Genomic DNA, 18,697 nt, shown 5'->3' with positions numbered 1-18,697 from the left:
TAAATCCTTACTTTTTATTTAATTTTCTTACTTAGAGTCATATTTATATTAATAAAAAATCATTTTTTTTATCATTGACTTTGAACATTCATTTTTTTTTCATTATTTTGCGGAATGTTATAACATTCCGCAAAGTAATGTTTTTATAACTAAGCACATGCTATTTATATTTTATTTTGTGTTGTTTTAGAATCCACCAAATAGACTCTAATAATATCTTTTTGTACGGTCCTATTTTATGGTAGCTAATACTCATTCTTATTGTGGTTATATATGAATTAATATATCATAAACAAATAAACTAACAAAAATGTAAATTAATATACAAGATCAATCCGTAATAAAATAAATAAACTAAATAATATAATTATAAATTTAATAAAAATAATATGAATGAAATCAATTAAATAATGTAATTATAAATATAATAAAAAAATAAAACGTAATTAAAAATAAATTAAATGACATAAATATAATTTTAATAAAAAATAAATATATAAGTAAAGATAAATTAAATAACATGTAAAAATAGTATTATAATATTTAATGAGGGAAAACTCAAGAACGCTTTTATAGTTTCATATGTACTCGTGCCAAGGGTCTTACAGTGGGAAAGTTTCATGGTGTCTCAACCAGAAAGGCAAAAAATATTACTGAATGAATAAAGTATTCTCCCGTTTTGCTTAATTTCGTGATGAAGAAATGCATAAGGATAAAAGCACTTCAAGAAAGTGATTTCTCTTTTCTTCATATATGCTCAATGTCTCTGTTCACATCACAACAGTAAGGATCACATAGCCTTAACCTTAGTCGTTTTAACTATTCGTAGGGGTGTCAAAACGGGCTAGCTCGGTCCGTTTTGGCCTGGCCCGTTTTTGGCCCGTATTAAACGGGTCGGGCCGGGCTGGCCCGACATGGTAAAACGGGTTGCGTTTTTGAGCCCTGCCCGCGGGCTGGCGGGCTGACGGGCCGGCCCGCCAATTTTTTCTCATTTGTATAATTTGTGGCCCAATCAGATTTTAATTTTTTTCATTTCAAATTTAGTTGACTGAATAATGTCCCAATTTTATATTACCAAAAGAAATTCTCCTACAATTAAGAATACAACAACAATGATCTATTAAACAAGAAAATTATCACAACACAAATAGCCCTGCAATGGAACCAGAACGCTACGAAGTTGAAATGGAACCAGAACGCCGTGGGTGGAGGAGAAGTGAGCGCAAAGAAGAGTCGAGAAGAAGAGACGCAATCGCATAGTGTGTGAGGTGTCTCGGCGCAGAGTGTGTGTGAGGGAAGGATACTGAAAAAATGTGCACGTGCTGTTTTTTTTATTAAGTGATACAGCCTGCGGGCCGGCCCGTTTTGGCCCGCGGGTTGGCCCGACGGGCCAGCGAGCTTGACGGGCCGGGCTATCTCGGGTTGACGGGCTGAATTTCTGGACCCGGCCCATGTATTTACTGACGGGCTAGCGGGCCGGCCCGTCGGGCCCGACCCATTTTGCCATCCCTAACTATTCGGATAGTCATTCTTGTTCGGATACCAATAATAATATATTTAAAAAATAATATATATTTTTATATTGAAGAAGAAAGTCCTTTAATCCTGATCTACAGGACTTTTGTGAGAGTTTTAGTCCTATAAACTTTTTTGATAAGGACTTTATTTTAATGTGGATTTTTTTACCCTAATCCACATGATCAGGATTAAGTTCTGTGGATTAGACCAAATTGACATCTCTATTTCAACATAGATAAAGAATACAAATAACGAAGGGAAGGCAAGTACCAAACTTTCATTACTGTTTTTCTTTTCTTGTGCTTTTTTTTTTTTTCCATTGATTTTGAAAAAAATAATGTAGTAGCTTGCGAGAAAAAGTTCTTGCTTTTTGGTGTTAAATTAGGACAATAAGCTGATATTAAAAAGATTGTTAGTTTTGATATATTGCTAGTAGAATTTTCCAACACATTTTTCAATTATATATAGTGATATATCATTAACTTCATTAAGTATCAATTATATAGCAATATACTGTCTTTGTCTACAAAAATGAAAATAGTGTTAGGAAATTTTTAGCTTTCAATAAAATATTAATTAGTTTATTTCTGATTTTGTTCTCAGATAAATTACTTTAATATTTATGTTTACTACACATAAAAAGTATTTCATTTATCGATAAAGTGAAGTTATTTTGATAAAAATTTTCAGTAAGTGGGACTTGTTTTAGTTCGTAGTTAAATTTATGTGAAGATTTTTAAATTGCAAATATTTTAAGACAGAAGAAGGATCACTTATAAGAAAATTATTTCAAAGATGATTGGATTTAAATTTAAGTGAAAGTACTTATGGTTAGATTTCTCTCCCATTCAAAATTAGTAAAGTGCGTAATTAAGCTTGAAATCACTTGAAAAACAATAATTTAAAATGATTTTCCTAATTTCACAAATGCGATCACAAATTAGGAAAAAACATCAGGGATTTAATTACAATTTTTTTAGTTTAAAAATATTATTAAAAAATTTCACTTAGTTTAGGGACCTGCTCATGTATTAAACCTTAAAAAATTATATATATATATATATATTCTTTTTACTTTCTTTTTTATCTATTATTATTATTATATTAGTAATAGATGATATTGTGTACGTATTTTTTAATATATATATATATATATATATATATTCTTTTTACTTTCTTTTTTATCTCTCTTATTATTATTATATTAGTAATAGATGATATTATATTAGTAATAGATGATATTGTAATGTTATTAAGTTAATAAACAAAATAAAATTATATTTATAAAAAATAAAATGAAATTTAGGAAGAAAAGATGAGAAAATAACGGTTGATGAATAGGAGGAAAAAAAAGAAATAAGTAAATAGTTTTATTAAAACTTATAAAAGTAACCGTTAATTTTTTAAAATTTTACAAATAATTATATCGTAAAATAAAGTTGAAATCATGAAATGTGAACACAAATAAAATTCTCTTTATATATATATATATATATATATATATATATATAGTTATAATTATAGTTATAGATATGGATAATAGTGTAATGTTATTAAGTTAATATATAAAATAAATTTATATTTATTAAAAATGAAGTGAAATGTTAAAAATAAAGTGAAATGAATAGAAAAATTAATTGTTGATGAATAAGAAAAAAAGAGAAAAAGATAAACAGTTTTATTTTATAGAAAATAGGTAAAAATAACCATTAATTTTAAAATTTTTAATAAATAGTATTACAACGTCTATGTGTTCGCTAGTATCTATAACAATATATAAAGGGGATTCCCCTTTCTGTGTCCACTTTCTTTAATTCCTATTTTACCCTTTTTAATAATATAATAAATTATTTATTATTTTTAAAATTATTTCAAAAGTAACCGTTATTTTACAGTTTGTTTTTCTCTGCAACCACATCATTTCTATTCCTTTCGTGAAGTTGTTTTGCCTTGCTTATTGTCTTTGTTTTCACACTCACTTTGTCGATGTTATTTATCTTCATTTGATTTCATTGGAGAAAACAATAACGGTATTTTCCATTGTTCCTTTTCATTTATGATTATTCGCTTTGGGTAATTGTCCAATTTCCTTTTTTCATTTATGTTATAGATGTTGGCGAGATCTTCTTCGTTGGTGATGGAAATCAGGGTCTCCAAGTCTCCCTTGGGTAATTGACACTTCAAGATCACGAACGAACCGCAAAACTCAGTAAGTTTGACCATCACTTCTGCACAACGACGCATCAAAATGTTAAATTAAATTCATGAAACAAAGTAGCGAATGAAAATGTTACGAAACGAACCTGAAAAGGAGATGAATGAACAAAGGAACATGAAAAGGAGATGAATGAACAAAGGAACAACAAAAGCACTTACTTTCGGAACCTCCAAAACATGCCAGATTCAAAGCCAACTTAAGGATACTTCATATCTGGAACATTGTAATATATTTCATATCTGTTTTCAAATTAAATTAACGCAATGTATTCTAATTTATTTTAAAAAGTACCGTGGCCACTATAAGATAATTATCTAAACAAAAGCTGTAGTTTATATATTTAGATTAAATTATTTTAACTTTGAAATTTGAAAGTTAATTAATTCTTAAATTATCAAGCACTGTGCAAAGGAACAATGTAAAGTTTTTCGTTGTGGAGATGGAAGATGAGTGAAGATGGTAATAGAATAATGTTTGGCAGGAGTGAAAAAGAAGAGAAACATCATTTTAGAAAACAGTAACAATTATAAATATATTTTTAACTTATATCTATTTTTAATTAATTTTATCAAATAACTACATATCAAACTTTATTTACTACAGGTGCATAATGAAATAACAGGGTTTTCAATATAAAAATAATATTCTTATACATAAGAGGGGTGTGTTTGTTTATATCATATATAAACTTGACATAAAAGCTACCATAGTTATCACAATATGTTTTAAAGTTCAATTTTGTGACAGAGAATATCGAAGAGTATAGTTTTCATCGGTTTTTAAGTTTGATTATTTATAGAAATCAATAAAACTTAATATTTTTAAAAATAGATGCTTGAACAATTTTAATACGGTTGGAAACAAAAAAAACTTAAGGTACTAATGTTAGATTTATTTATATTTAGCCAGTATACATCTTAATGTTCTAATTAAAACATATTTTATAAACTTTGTAATTCAGCCTACATTTTATATCCATTAGTCTCTTTGTAATGTGGTTATCAATTTATTTCGTTATTTATCACGTAAAAATTTATGACACTTGATATTGGTTTTTAAAATTATAATAATAAAAATTAATCAATGTATTGTTTTGTGATATAACAATTACATTTACATTACACTACCCCTTCATGTATTATTTATTTTATCATTTTACCAAATAAAAAATGTAAATGGTCACAATGGTCATTTGATAATAAGATTAGTGTTAAAGTAATAAATTATAACAGTATAATCATGTATTAATATGAAATTTAAGATGTAATTTTCTTCTTATTATTGTACAAATCTCTATGTCCCTAGCTTTATGTCCAAACAGAACATAGAATATACTAATACTAAGCAATTTTTTTTTAGAAATTAGCAACTTTTTTACATTCTGTGTTATTTTAAAACTGACAAATTACTTTTTTTAATTACAAATTTTTTTTTCTTCAGTAACTTGCTAACTAGCCTGTCATCATCTGCATTGCTGCTCTTCATTGTTACATCAAATCAAATTTTGTAGTCTTTCTACTCACACATTTAGGTATTTCTTCCTATATCATTATCTTCTTTTAGTTTTATTTGTTGTACATATTATGCACTACTTTCATTGTCCTTCTTTTCATTCATTACTTTCTTCCAAATAATACATTTTTAAATTTATATTAATTTTGGATTTATTATTTATTATTTTTTGTTTAAAAGACTTATTGAACAGTCTAAAAGAAGGAAAAATAATCCTGAAAACACAACCAACATTGTCCAAATGCCAAACAGAGCTCCCCGATTGAGAATGACATCTATTCGACAAATGGCTCGGTCCGTAACTAATGCAGGTAACATCACATTTTTCCTCATCATTATTGTATGTAAACTATATATTCGATTTAAATAAAATTTAACTTATCTTTTAAATATTAGGTTATGGTTTGGTTCCACAAAGGTTTGCAGGACGTAATGATAATGACGAAGAACCAAGTAATACACACATTACTGAAACTCTACATGGTCAGTCAATTTTATTCATCAATATTTAATCCATGTTATTTACTTACCATTTTATGAAATATTTACATATTTATATTTATTATGCTTCATGCTTTCACATAACAGGTTCTCCTCATGCACCGCAAAGGTTTGAAGAATATAATGTACATGAAGCATTGTCAAGTACTTCACCTGTCAGTAACATAGATTGTGGTTAGTACACTATATTTGTATTATGTACAACAGTAAAAGACATATATAAACAATAATGTATTCTAACAATCTTAAAAATACTTCATAAATAATTACATTTACTTACGCTTAAATGTAAAATTATATCTAACCCTATACAAAAAAGTATAATACAACTTCTTTGTTTAGGTTTAAACCCACCTCATCACTATTGTATGTCATTCGTCGAGAAAATCCTTCTGAGTATGCTTACATTCTTTTTAGTTCTTTCCTGTAAAGTATATATTTGATTCAAATATAATTTATCTTATTTTTTAAATATTAGGTTATGGTTTTGCCCCACAAAGGTTTCCAGGACGTAATCATAGTGAAGCAGGACCAAGTAATACGCACATTACTGACAGGTTTCCAAGACGTAATGATAATGAAGCAGGACCAAGTAATACACACATTACTGACAGGTTTCCAGGTCGTAATGATAATGAAGCAGGGCCAAGTAATACACACATTACTGGCACTGAACATGGTTAGACAACTTTATTCATCAATAGTTAATTTATGTTGTTTACATTCCATTTCAAAAAATATTTTCATTCTATTTATTTACTATTATAGGATTTGTAATTATGATTTTGATATAATTTATTACGATGTTGAAAAATAAAACACCTTTAAGTATCATTAATTTTCGCAATTACTTCCTTTTTTTTCTCTATGTATCAAGATATGATTATACTTTATTACCAACTATCATGGTTTTTAATTTTCTCTTTATTTATTACAGTGATATTGGTTTTTTATTATGCACTTTTTTTTCATTGATTTAATACCACACAGGTTATGGTTTTCCTACACAAAGATTGGAAGGATGTAATCATAATGAAGCAGGACAAAGTAATACACACGTCAGTGCCCTTCAACATGGTTAGTAAATTATTTCCATCAATAGTTAATACTAATTTTGGTACCATTGAACCTTATTTGTATCTTTTTCCTACCATAATTAATACATGTTGTGCTTTAAGAATGCACTTTTCATACTTTTGCAATTTATAATACTACATTATTTACTATTCCTCCAATTTATCACAATAATGTAGATATGCTACATGGATTCCCCCGAACACATAATAGTGCTAGAAATTTTTTAAATACGGTTCCGATGCTCAAATTTCAATTGTCTACACCAACTACATGTCCACATTGTCATGCACGATTATTTTATCATGAATCGCGCGATATGTGTTGCTCTGGTGGGAAAGTCTTACTTCCACGTGTTCCTCCTCCACATGAGCTTCTTCAAATATTTTCAGATCAAACATCTGAAAGTAGACATTTTAGACAACATATAAGAAGTTACAATCATGTCTTCTCATTCACTTCTCTTGGTGTTCATATGGATGAAACTATAGTAGCAAATGGTCGTGGTATATATAGTTTTCGTGCTCAAGGTGCAATCTATCATAGGATAGGAGGATTTTATCCAAATGATGGGTCCAGACCCCGGTTTTTGCAGTTGTACATTTATGACACTGAACATGAATTACAAAATAGGATGTTGGAAAACCCTCAACTTCATCAAACTATTGTTCATAAATTGCAACAAATATTACACCGGTGTAATCCTTTTGTGCATGTATTTCGACAACTTGCTCAAGAACCAAATATTCAGATATGTTCTTTACTCATTAAAGAGCGTCCTGCGAATCAACCACAGTATAATCTTCCAACTGCATCTCAAGTAGCAGCTATTATTGTTACTGCAGACACAGAATCAATGGCACGTGGCCGAGATATTAAAGTTGTAGGTCATGATGGAAATTTAATAAACATACAAGAAACCGTAGGATATTATGATCCTTTACAATATCCTTTATTATTTCCATTTGGAACATATGGCTGGGACACCAACACAAAAAATCATAATGGCCAAAGTATCTCTTGCCGAGAATATTATAGTTTCATGCTTCAGGTAACTTCTATCATAATTATCCCAGTTTCATTAAATTATGTAATATTAAGAAGGCTAACATATTTTAGAAACACGTGATTATTTAATGTAGATTCGTCCAAATGATCAGTCTGTAATATTACAAGCGGGACGACTTTTACAACAATATGTTGTAGATAACTACGTTAAGATTGAGACCGGAAGGTTACGATGGATTCGTAATCATCAAAACAACATTCGTGCTGAAGTGTACCAAGGTTTGCAGGATGCTTTGCATGAAGGACAAACTCACGCAGGTAAATATATTTAAAACAACATTTATTACATCTAATTATATTATCATTCACTCTTTCATTTCTTTGAAGATACTGTTGGAAAGAGGACAATATTACCATCGTCATTTATTGGTAGTCGTCGAGACTTGACACAACGATATCAAGATGGTATGGCAATTGTTGCTCACAATGGAAAATCTGATATTTTTCTTACAATGACATGCAATCCATCTTGGAGTGAAATTTCTTCTGAACTACAAAATCAACAAACTCCACAAGATCGCCCTGACTTGCTCACAAGAATCTTTCGAGCAAAATTTGAGCAATTGAAGGAAGATGTTGTTAATAAAGGAGTCCTCAGAAAAGTTAATAGTTATATGTATGTTACTGAATTTCAAAAACGTGGGTTGCCGCATGTACATATGCTATTGATCTTAGATAATAATGATAAGTTACGTGATCCACAAGATTATGATAGCATTGTGAGGGCAGAAATACCAAATAAGGCAGAAGAACCACAATTACATGAAGCTGTGTTGAAACACATGATACATGGTCCTTGCGGAACTCTCAATCCTAGATCACCATGTATGAAGCGCAATCAATGCCAAAAGAGATTTCCCAAGGATTTCTTGGAAGAAACACAACAAGGTAATGATTCATATCCACAATATAGAAGACGTTTTGATGAACCAATTTCCATAAATAGAAATGTGACTGTTGACAATAGATGGGTGGTTCCTTATAATCCTTGGTTACTCTTAAAATACGACTGTAATATAAATGTTGAGGTCTGCAGCAGCATCAAAAGTATTAAATATTTGTATAAGTATTTTTACAAAGGACCGGATCGAGTAGCAATGGAGATTCATAGAGGACCAATTATAGTGAAGTCCAGCAATATCTCGATGCTAGATGGATTTGTGCTCCCGAGGCTTTATGGAAAATCTTCAGATTTACAATCTATCGAATGAATCCAGCTGTTGAAAGATTGCAAATTCATTTACCAAATCGACAACAAGTGCGATTTTATAAGCACCAAAACATCAATGACGTGTTGAATGATGATAACAACTCCAAAGCCATGCTCACACAATTTTTTGCACTCAATCAAAGAGATCCCCAATCTAGAACATTTTTGTATCGGGAAATTCCAGAGCATTATTGTTGGAATAATAGACATAAGGAATGGTATCCAAGAAGGTCAAACAAGAAAGTTATCGGCCGAATGTATACTGTATCTCCTTCTGAAGGAGATAAGTTCTTCTTGCGGGTTTTGCTTTCTCACATAAGAGGACCAACCAGTTGGGAATATCTATTATCACCAAATGAAACATATTGTCACACATTCAAAAAGGCGGCTGAGAAATGGGGATTTTTAGAAAGTGACAATAGTATTCATGAATGCTTAGTTGAAGCATCAACTTTACAAATGCCATATGCTTTACGAAGACTATTTGTGACCATATTACTTTTTTGTGAACCAACTGATGTTAGAAGCCTTTGGAATCACTTCCACACCTATATGCTAGAAGATTATACTTCAACCAACACTTCTGTCAATGAGAACTTGATTCCTATGTTATTGAGGGATTTAAATGACCTTTTAATTCAGCATGGTAAAACAATCAAGGATTTTGATTTGCCACCTTTATCTTATGATGCATTGGCAACTACTTCAGTACCAAGAATTATACAAGAAGAATTATCAATACAGATACCTAATGAAGATGTTGACAATGTACACAGATTGAATCATGACCAACTCATTGCCTTCAATACCATTTTAGATGTAATCAACCGTAATCAAAGTCAAGTCTTTTTTGTGGATGGACCAGGCGGAACCGGTAAAACATTTCTTTATCGTACTTTAATTGCACATTGTAGGAGCAACGGTCAAATTATTTTAGCTACAGCCTCCTCTGGTATAGCAGCAACATTATTACCGGGTGGTAGAACTGCACATTCTCGATTTAAAATACCTATCAATGTCGAGGCCGGTTCGTTTTGTTCTATAAGTAAACAATCAGATCTTGCAAAACTAATAAAAATAGCAAAGGCAATTATTTGGGATGAAGCACCCATGATTAACAGATATGTTTTGGAGGCACTAGATCGAACATTAAAGGACATTCTAGATTCTGATGCTCCATTTGGGGGGAAAGTGATCATATTAGGAAGTGATTTTCGTCAGGTATTGCCAGTTGTTCAAAAAGGTACAAAAGCACAAATGATTTCTGCCTGTATTATTAACTCTCATTTATGGAGTAACACAAAGATATTACATTTACAACAAAACATGAGATCATTACAAGATCACAATTTTGTTGAATATCTCATGCGCATTGGAAATGGTATTGAACCAACACAAGTTGATGACATGGTTAAAATACCCCAACAACTAGCAATATCATGGGAAGGAGAAACCTCAATACAACACCTCATACACCAAACTTTTCCTCAGTTACAATTTCATATATGGGATGCATCTTATATGGCTGAACGAGCCATACTAACTCCAAAAAATGAAGATGTAGAAAAACTTAATGACATAATTATCGATCTATTTCCAGGAGAAGATCGTAATTTGTTGTCATTTGATGAGGTTGAAGGAGACACATATCATTTATACCAACATGAGTACTTACACACTATTTGTCCAGGAGGTTTGCCACCACATAACTTAAAGGTTAAAAAAGGATCACCGTTAATGTTGTTGCGAAACATAGACCCTAAATCTGGGTTATGTAATGGGACAAGATTATTATGTCGTGGGTTCTATATGAACATGCTGGATGTTGAAATATTGACAGGTCACCATGCAGGAAAAAGAGCTTTCTTACCAAGAATTAAACATAAAACAACAGAGAGTGCAGGTCTTCCTTTTGTGCTTATTAGGAAACAATTCCCTGTGAGATTGAGTTTTACAATTACTATAAATAAATCACAAGGACAAACTATACCTACCGTTGGAATTTACCTTCCACGACATGTTTTTAGCCATGGTCAATTATATGTTGCTTTATCAAGAGGTGTTTCTCAAACTTCCACAAAAATCCTTATTAAAGAAGGACACCTTGAAGGACAAGAAGGCATTTTTACCAAGAATGTTGTTTATAAGGAAATTTTGTTATCTCAAAACTAGGTATTGTTCATTTTTTACTTCATTTATGTCATTAAAATGACTATATTTTCATATTCTACCTAATTATACTTATATTTACAACTACGATAATAAAATTCATCATATTTATTTTATACCTTGCAGGTACGATAATAACTAAGGACAACTTACACCTCAATGAAGAATTACATGTAAGTCATTTCCACACATTTATACCACAAGAGGTGATATGCGATAACTGTAGTTTTAAAAGTTTAGTTCCCAATCTTGCAATAGTTGACATTTTCTTCGTAGAATGCAAAATTTATGAACCAATGGAACACTTGGAAGGATGAATATTCACTTTCATTGGTTAGGCCAATAGACAACAAGGTAATCAAATTAATTCATTTCAACTATAATATGTCATGTTTACATATATCAATACAACTATATTGTGCATCGTGTTTACATATATTGTTCTTCAATTGTAGATTCATCATTTGAAAATTTATTCTATTGGTTGGGGATCCATTGTGATAACTGATAAAACACAACTTTCAAATCTAATCAAACGAGAATTACTTTCTCAAAAGACATGCAGGTATTATGCACATTTAAAATTATTTACTTTCTTCCATTATACTTTCTTCCATTATTCTTCTATAATACCACAAAAAAATCTTTATTCTTTTTTATTTAACTTCTTTCCATTATCAGGAAACAACAAAAATCATTACCAATCCATACTCGCTACAACAACAATCTTTGTGTTTATCAAAATATATGCATCAATGAGGTTATTACTATTTCTTCAATATTTGTATACCATTACATATACATTTAATGACTCATAAGTAAATAACATTATTCAATGATATTTTTTAGTTCTTTAAAACTCAACAACTTATGGACCATGTCTTCTACAAAGAATTAAGAAGACTGCTTCAAAGGTAAATAAAGTTTTTTTTATTATCTATACATAATTCAATTGCTACATAATATTTCTGTTATTTGCATATATATTAGCAATAATATTTACTTTTTTTACAATGGAGGGAAGCTGAAACACATCCTAGACATCAATCTTTATTTGGCCTCCCAATTAAAGAAATGTTTAAGGATGTCAATATATGATACATTCATTTACTATTTTTTTCTGCATCATGTATGTATGAAATATATATTTCATTCTTTTAGTGAATGTATATTTATAGACACCTACTAAAATAGTTTGTATATTTATAAACAACTACCATTGACTCCATCACATATAACTCATTAACTCCAACTCTTGATCAAATGTATTAAATATTAGTTGATATATAATTTTACGACTTAGTAATTTACTGTTTTCTTTTTCAACCAATCTACTTATACCCATCATAAATTGTAATCGATTATTCTTAATATTATACGTATATTTATTAAAAATGAAGTGAAATGTTAAAAATAAAGTGAAATGAATAGAAAAATTAATTGTTGATGAATAAGAAAAAAAGAGAAAAAGATAAACAGTTTTATTTTATAGAAAATAGGTAAAAATAACCATTAATTTTAAAATTTTTAATAAATAGTATTACAACGTCTATGTGTTCGCTAGTATATATAAAGGGGATTCCTTTTTTTGTGTCCACTTTTCAAAATACCAATTTTACCCTTTAAATATAATAATTTAATAAATTTTTAAAAATTGACCGTTACTTTTATAAACTTTTTATAATTTCTTCTCTTCTTCTTTATTTATTAATGATTATTCTTTTATCTGTTCTGATATATTTCACTTTATTTTTAATAAATATAATTTTAATATATATATATATATATATATATTAACTTAATAACATTATAATATTATCATCTACTAATATAATATCACGCATATTTAAGAAATGCATACACACAGTATATATATATATATATATATATATATATATATATATATATATATATATATATATATATATATATATATATATATAACTTTTAAATCATTTTGAATTCTTAACGGTAAGAAATAAAACACTTAGGTATATGTTTTGTTGGCCGATATCAAACACTTATTTTACAACAAATTTATTTTTATGATAAAATTAGTAAAACAATGTTTACTTCACTTGAATTAAAATTTAAAAATGAGTTGGAATTAAATTTGTAAACATCCACCTAAGCCAAATGTATTACAGTTCCAACAACTCTCTTCTTGTATCCTTTGAAAATTAAGCTGGATGCAGCATTTTAGCTTTTAACTTAAATATCTTATGATAAAATATAAAAAAAAAAAACATATTTTATTTGCATTATTCTGCATGAGGCAAGAGTAATGGGCAGTGTAGGCCATTGTTGCTATTTGGAAGAAAGAAAAAATGGCAGAATCCACATGATCTGCTGTGTTAGTGCTCTCTTAAAGCTGACTTCGTTGTCACTAACAAAATACTCATTCATTGTTAATTTTTTTAAAACTTTTATGGTTTTTATAATGAGAATTCAATTAATTTTATTTTTGTGAAGGGCTATTAGAATTTTTAATATTTCTCCGAATTTTCCTACAATTTTTTTTATATAAAAAGTAAGCTTTGTGTAGATTTTATTCAAAATTTTGAAATTTTTTTAAATATTTTAAAAAATCACACTATTGTAATATTAATAGTGATAAGATATTGATCCATCAATTTTAGTACATGAATTATTATTTTGTATTTCATTTATTGAATGTTTGGTGTGTTTAGGTTAACAGGATAGTAGATGAATTTTGTATATCTGAAGTTAATTAGATTCTACGCAAATTTTTTATTTTTCTTTAATTTTAACATATTTTGATATTTTATTTTTCTTCTGTCAAACTCTTGAATAGATAATGGAAGATTTCAGTTAGTGTTTATGAAAAACTTTAAAAAAAAAAATCTATATTTTTCATGATAAGAGATTGTGAACTTATTTGACAAATTTAGACTTGATGTTTAAGACACTACTAATCTAACATCCTCCATTTTTTATTAGCATATATTAAATTATAATGTTGAAATGACACTACTTTATCAAGATTTATACTTCATGAAGAAACCAAATTCAAACACGTGAAAGGTTGCATTAATCATAAATTATAGTCATCGAATAGTTGGAATTACACATACTATAAAAAAAATTCAAATTTTTCGACAAATAAAATTTAAGTGTGAGCACGTAGAAATTCGTTAATAAAACAAAATTATTGACAATAAAAAATTTGTTGAGAAAATATTTATTAATGAATTTTATTAACATATCATAAACTTCATCTTTCTATTGAAATATTTTTTTTTGTTAGTAAAATTTATCAATATATCTTGATTTAGTTTTTTTCTTCTTCCTCATTCTTTTCTTTCTTTTCTTTTTTTTTTCCTCCTCCTCATCTTCCATCGCTATTGTTGATGTTGTTGTTGCCGCCACTACCACATCTATTATCACCGCCATTGTCGTTATTGTTTCCTCTTCCTCCTCCTCCTCCACCTCCTGTGTCCCTCTTCCTCTTTTTCCTTTTCCTTCTTTTCTTATTCTCACTCATCTCAATTTAATTTAGGTATAATTAGTCACAACGTACCCAGTTTCGTCTCAATATGTCTAAATGGTACCCGCTTTTAACTTTGCATCTACTTAGTACCCAAATTAGTTAATTTGCATCAATGTGGTCCATCCCGTTAAGTTTTCAGAAACGCCGTTAACAAATCAGTGATGTGGCATTGCAGAACGGATACGTGTCAATGAAAATAATTGTACAGTGGCAATTTGTGGATAAAGTGTCATGCCCTATTTGAATTGATTGTCCCCATTCAAAAAGCCCTAATTTCCCATTCCCATCTTCATCTTCATCTTCTTTGCAGGGGTAAGGTGGCGAGTGAAGTGGGAAATGTCGCATGGTTTTAGTCATGGTCATCTTGTTCGTGTGGGTCACATAACCATAACGTTTCTTCTCCTAGTTCTGTATCTGGGTCGTGGGTGAAATACCACATCTCCTTCACATTGGCATAACCCATCTCCTTCAGAATACCCAAAACACCATTAAATTAAACCACACACAACATTCAACCACTAACCCTAAACCCCAACAACAAATAATGCAATCAACGACAAAAACAAATGGTTTGTGCACCTGCAATCCCAAATAGCTGCCAATTTGATGTCAATTACACCTTCAATTTCGTCCACAACGCATGAAATGGCGCAAATTCCGTAAATCCTAACTCCAGAAAACCCCTATTCTATTATGTTCCCAATTCGTGCCTTTTTTTCTTTTCAATTTCCTCTTACGTTGCACTGTTCCACATCACACACTACTCTCGTGTCACGTCATAACATTTTTTTCTCACTTAACTGGTCAACTCAGTCAAACGTTATCTTATTTAACGGAGTTAATGAAAAGGGACCACATTGATGCAAATTAACTAATTTGGGTACTAAGTATATGCAAAGTTAAAAGCGAGTACCATTTAGACACATTGGAACGGGTACGTTGCGACTAATTATACCTTTAATTTATAACATATACTTTGTTAGTTTAGTAAAAATAATTGGCTATTGTTTTACTAACAAATTTATCAACTAAATTATCGATGAATTTTAAAAAATTGTAATTACTAACTGATTCTCAAAAATTCAATTACCGATGAATTTGATATAGATTTTAAAAGATTTAATTATCGAATGATTTACTAACAAATATACAAAAATCATTATTAATGAATTTTACCATCACCACATGATCAAAGTTAAAAGAAAATTTTGACATCTTTATCGACAAATTTTATTAATAAAAATATCCGTCAACAATAAAAAAATTATGTATTACCAACATACTTTATTGACAAATTCACTAATTACGAAAATATTTATTGATAATTAAAATTCTGAAATCTGTATTTTTTCGATGATTTTTTCATGTTAATAAAATTTGTTGGTAAATGCTATTTTTCAGGTGACTTATTTTTGTGAGTAAAATTTGTAGTGACAATGTTTTCTTGGGTTTCCATCTCTCAATTTTTCCTACTCTCATTTTTTTTCAAAGCCTCCATAGATTTTAAACATTTTTGTATTAAATTGACTAAAGATAAAGATCTAATTAAATGCAAAATAAGATGAAAATCAACTTAAACAAATACAATAAAAATAATAGAGATCAAATATATTATTAACAAACATAGTACATCATTAGAGATACCTTTCGCGCTATATATTAATTTCTTACTATAATTAGTATTCATGATTGTGGTCTGAGCACGATGAGAGAGATATGTTGCACGCATGCTATAAAACTTCCCTATCAAATATCATAAAATATTCTAGTAAGGATCAACCTACCTCCTATATACAAATTTAATATTACTTTTAAGTTGATGCTGTTAAAGTAGTACAAAATATTTTATTAAAATTATTATAACTTCCGCTTTAAAAAAATATTTTTAAACCTTTTAAGATGTATGATAATTAATTTTCAATAATATTTATTTTAATTAATGATAATAAATTCATTTTGAATCAGATAACAAACAATATACCGTGACTGAATATATTTTTCATCAATTATTAATTATTTTAAGTATGAAATCTTTTCAATTTAACTATTATATATATATATATATATATATATATATATATATATATTTAATTCGATTTGTATTATTTTAGATCATTTATAAATCATGAATGATGAGTAACTTAATTTAAGGTTGAGAATGAGATGCATACAAATTTAAGCATCTTGTACAAAACCTCACTTTAAGGTCAAGAATTTATGGTAGGTATTTATTAATTTATTTTTGTATACTTACATATCTCTTATTGTAGGTAAAAAAATACTCTTGATGACAATTGTTTATCCCTAAAGAATAGTATAAACAAAATGTAGGCTTTGTTAGTAAATTTGAGTTGTTAAATAGTTTCAGCATGATAGATTAGTCCAATAAAATTATAAAACGGGTTTGAAATTTGTTAACCTAAAAAAAATAATTGAGTTATAGTTTGTTTCTGTAAGTTAAATGAGTTTAAGTTGAATTAGACATTATATTTATAGTGGATACATTATTTAAAATATTAACTATATTCAAAAATAAAAATATTATAATAAAAAATTAAAAAATATATTTGATTAAATACACATTTATCTTATAATTTATATACCAATTATTATTATTATTATTATTATTATTATTATTATTATTATATATATATATACTATTTTTAATTTTCTATATAAACTTTATTTTTTTATTTTTTTTACTTCTTATCAAATTAAAATAATTTGTTAACTTGATGCAGAGTAAATCAAACTTAAAAATCACACTATTTAAAATAGAAATATTTATTAATTATAGTAATTTAGTTTTTATTACTTTTTTTTTTCAATTAATTGTCCTTACAATTATGAAAAATTATAAGAAAAAAAGTTAAATAGTTTTAGTTTTTAATTATTGTAATAATTTTTTAAAGTCACTATTTTGTATGGTCTTAATTTAGTTGTAAGTGTAATATTTACACCATCAAATTTTGGATAACGATATTTCTACATTTGCACATCACATTTGTTATTCTTACCCATGTCACGTATTACTTATGTCAAAAGGTCAATTTTAACTTGTGACAGATTATTATTCTTTATTTATGTTAGTTGTTTCTTTAAAAAAAAATTTAAATTAAGGGGATAAAATTAAAAAAATAATAAAACATTAAAATAACTATTTATTTTAAGAAAACAACTCATTGTTGTTTGGAAAGTGTCTACCAAGGTAGTAAAGTAAACAAGTCTCACGAGTCTCACGTGACTTCTTGCTACTTTTATTTTATTTTTAAATTACTTTACTGCAATTCTCTTGTGATTTCTTGTTCCAAGTGAAAAATTAACACTTTCACATGATCATGTGCTACCTGTGCAAGAAAAATGATAAGATGACACTATCTTTATTTTGTTATCTTTGCTTAATTTTAATACTCAATTACGCAAGTATTATGAGATTTTATGAAATTGTATAATTTAGTATTGTTTTTTAAAGATTTATAATATCCTCTGAATACACTAAAAAAGTTTTTAAACAATTAACAGAAGTCAATGTTGGCGTACTATGTTTTAAATAACTTCTTTTAATTTGATGGATTTTTTTTTTATCAACAAAGAATTATAGATATCCTAATATAAAAAAATACAAAGTTTTTTTTGTTGTACTATTCTATTACAAAAGTATTTATTTATTTATTTATTGTAGATATCATATACTTAAATTTAACAAAATTTAGTTAATGCTTTGTTTAGTACACTTATATAAATTGATTACAAAGTTACATCAGGTTCAAAATTCAAGTTTGTAATCAAGCATCATATTCTAATAAATTTATAATATGTTGTTCAGTTCTCGATTTCCATTTGTTGATATACATTTATTCTGTATCTGATCTTGTTGGTATTTCTAAGGTATATTTAAATATGATAAGGATTACAT

General features: G+C 28.2%; 2 protein-coding genes across 2 annotated transcripts; both read left to right on the top strand.

The window, feature by feature from the left end:
- Positions 1-7,142: 7,142 nt before the first annotated feature.
- LOC146888879 (uncharacterized) lies at positions 7,143-9,002 on the top strand. The gene is made up of 4 exons (XM_085666615.1): positions 7,143-7,874; positions 7,966-8,149; positions 8,219-8,882; positions 8,972-9,002. Exons 1-4 carry the CDS (start codon positions 7,143-7,145, stop codon positions 9,000-9,002), a joined length of 1,611 nt encoding a protein of 536 aa, XP_085522741.1.
- A 96-nt stretch (positions 9,003-9,098) lies between these two features.
- Positions 9,099-11,273, top strand: LOC146888878 (uncharacterized). The gene has a single exon (XM_085666610.1). It carries the CDS (start codon positions 9,099-9,101, stop codon positions 11,271-11,273), a length of 2,175 nt encoding a protein of 724 aa, XP_085522736.1.
- Positions 11,274-18,697: the final 7,424 nt, after the last annotated feature.

The sequence above is a fragment of the Vigna unguiculata genome, chromosome 1 (genome assembly GCF_037176805.1).
Source record: "Vigna unguiculata cultivar grain cowpea cultivar isolate G323 ecotype 2 chromosome 1, ASM3717680v1, whole genome shotgun sequence".
Lineage (NCBI taxonomy): Eukaryota > Viridiplantae > Streptophyta > Magnoliopsida > Fabales > Fabaceae > Vigna > Vigna unguiculata.
Note: the sequence above shows the minus strand (reverse complement) of the source record. Positions and strands in the feature narration are given on the sequence as shown.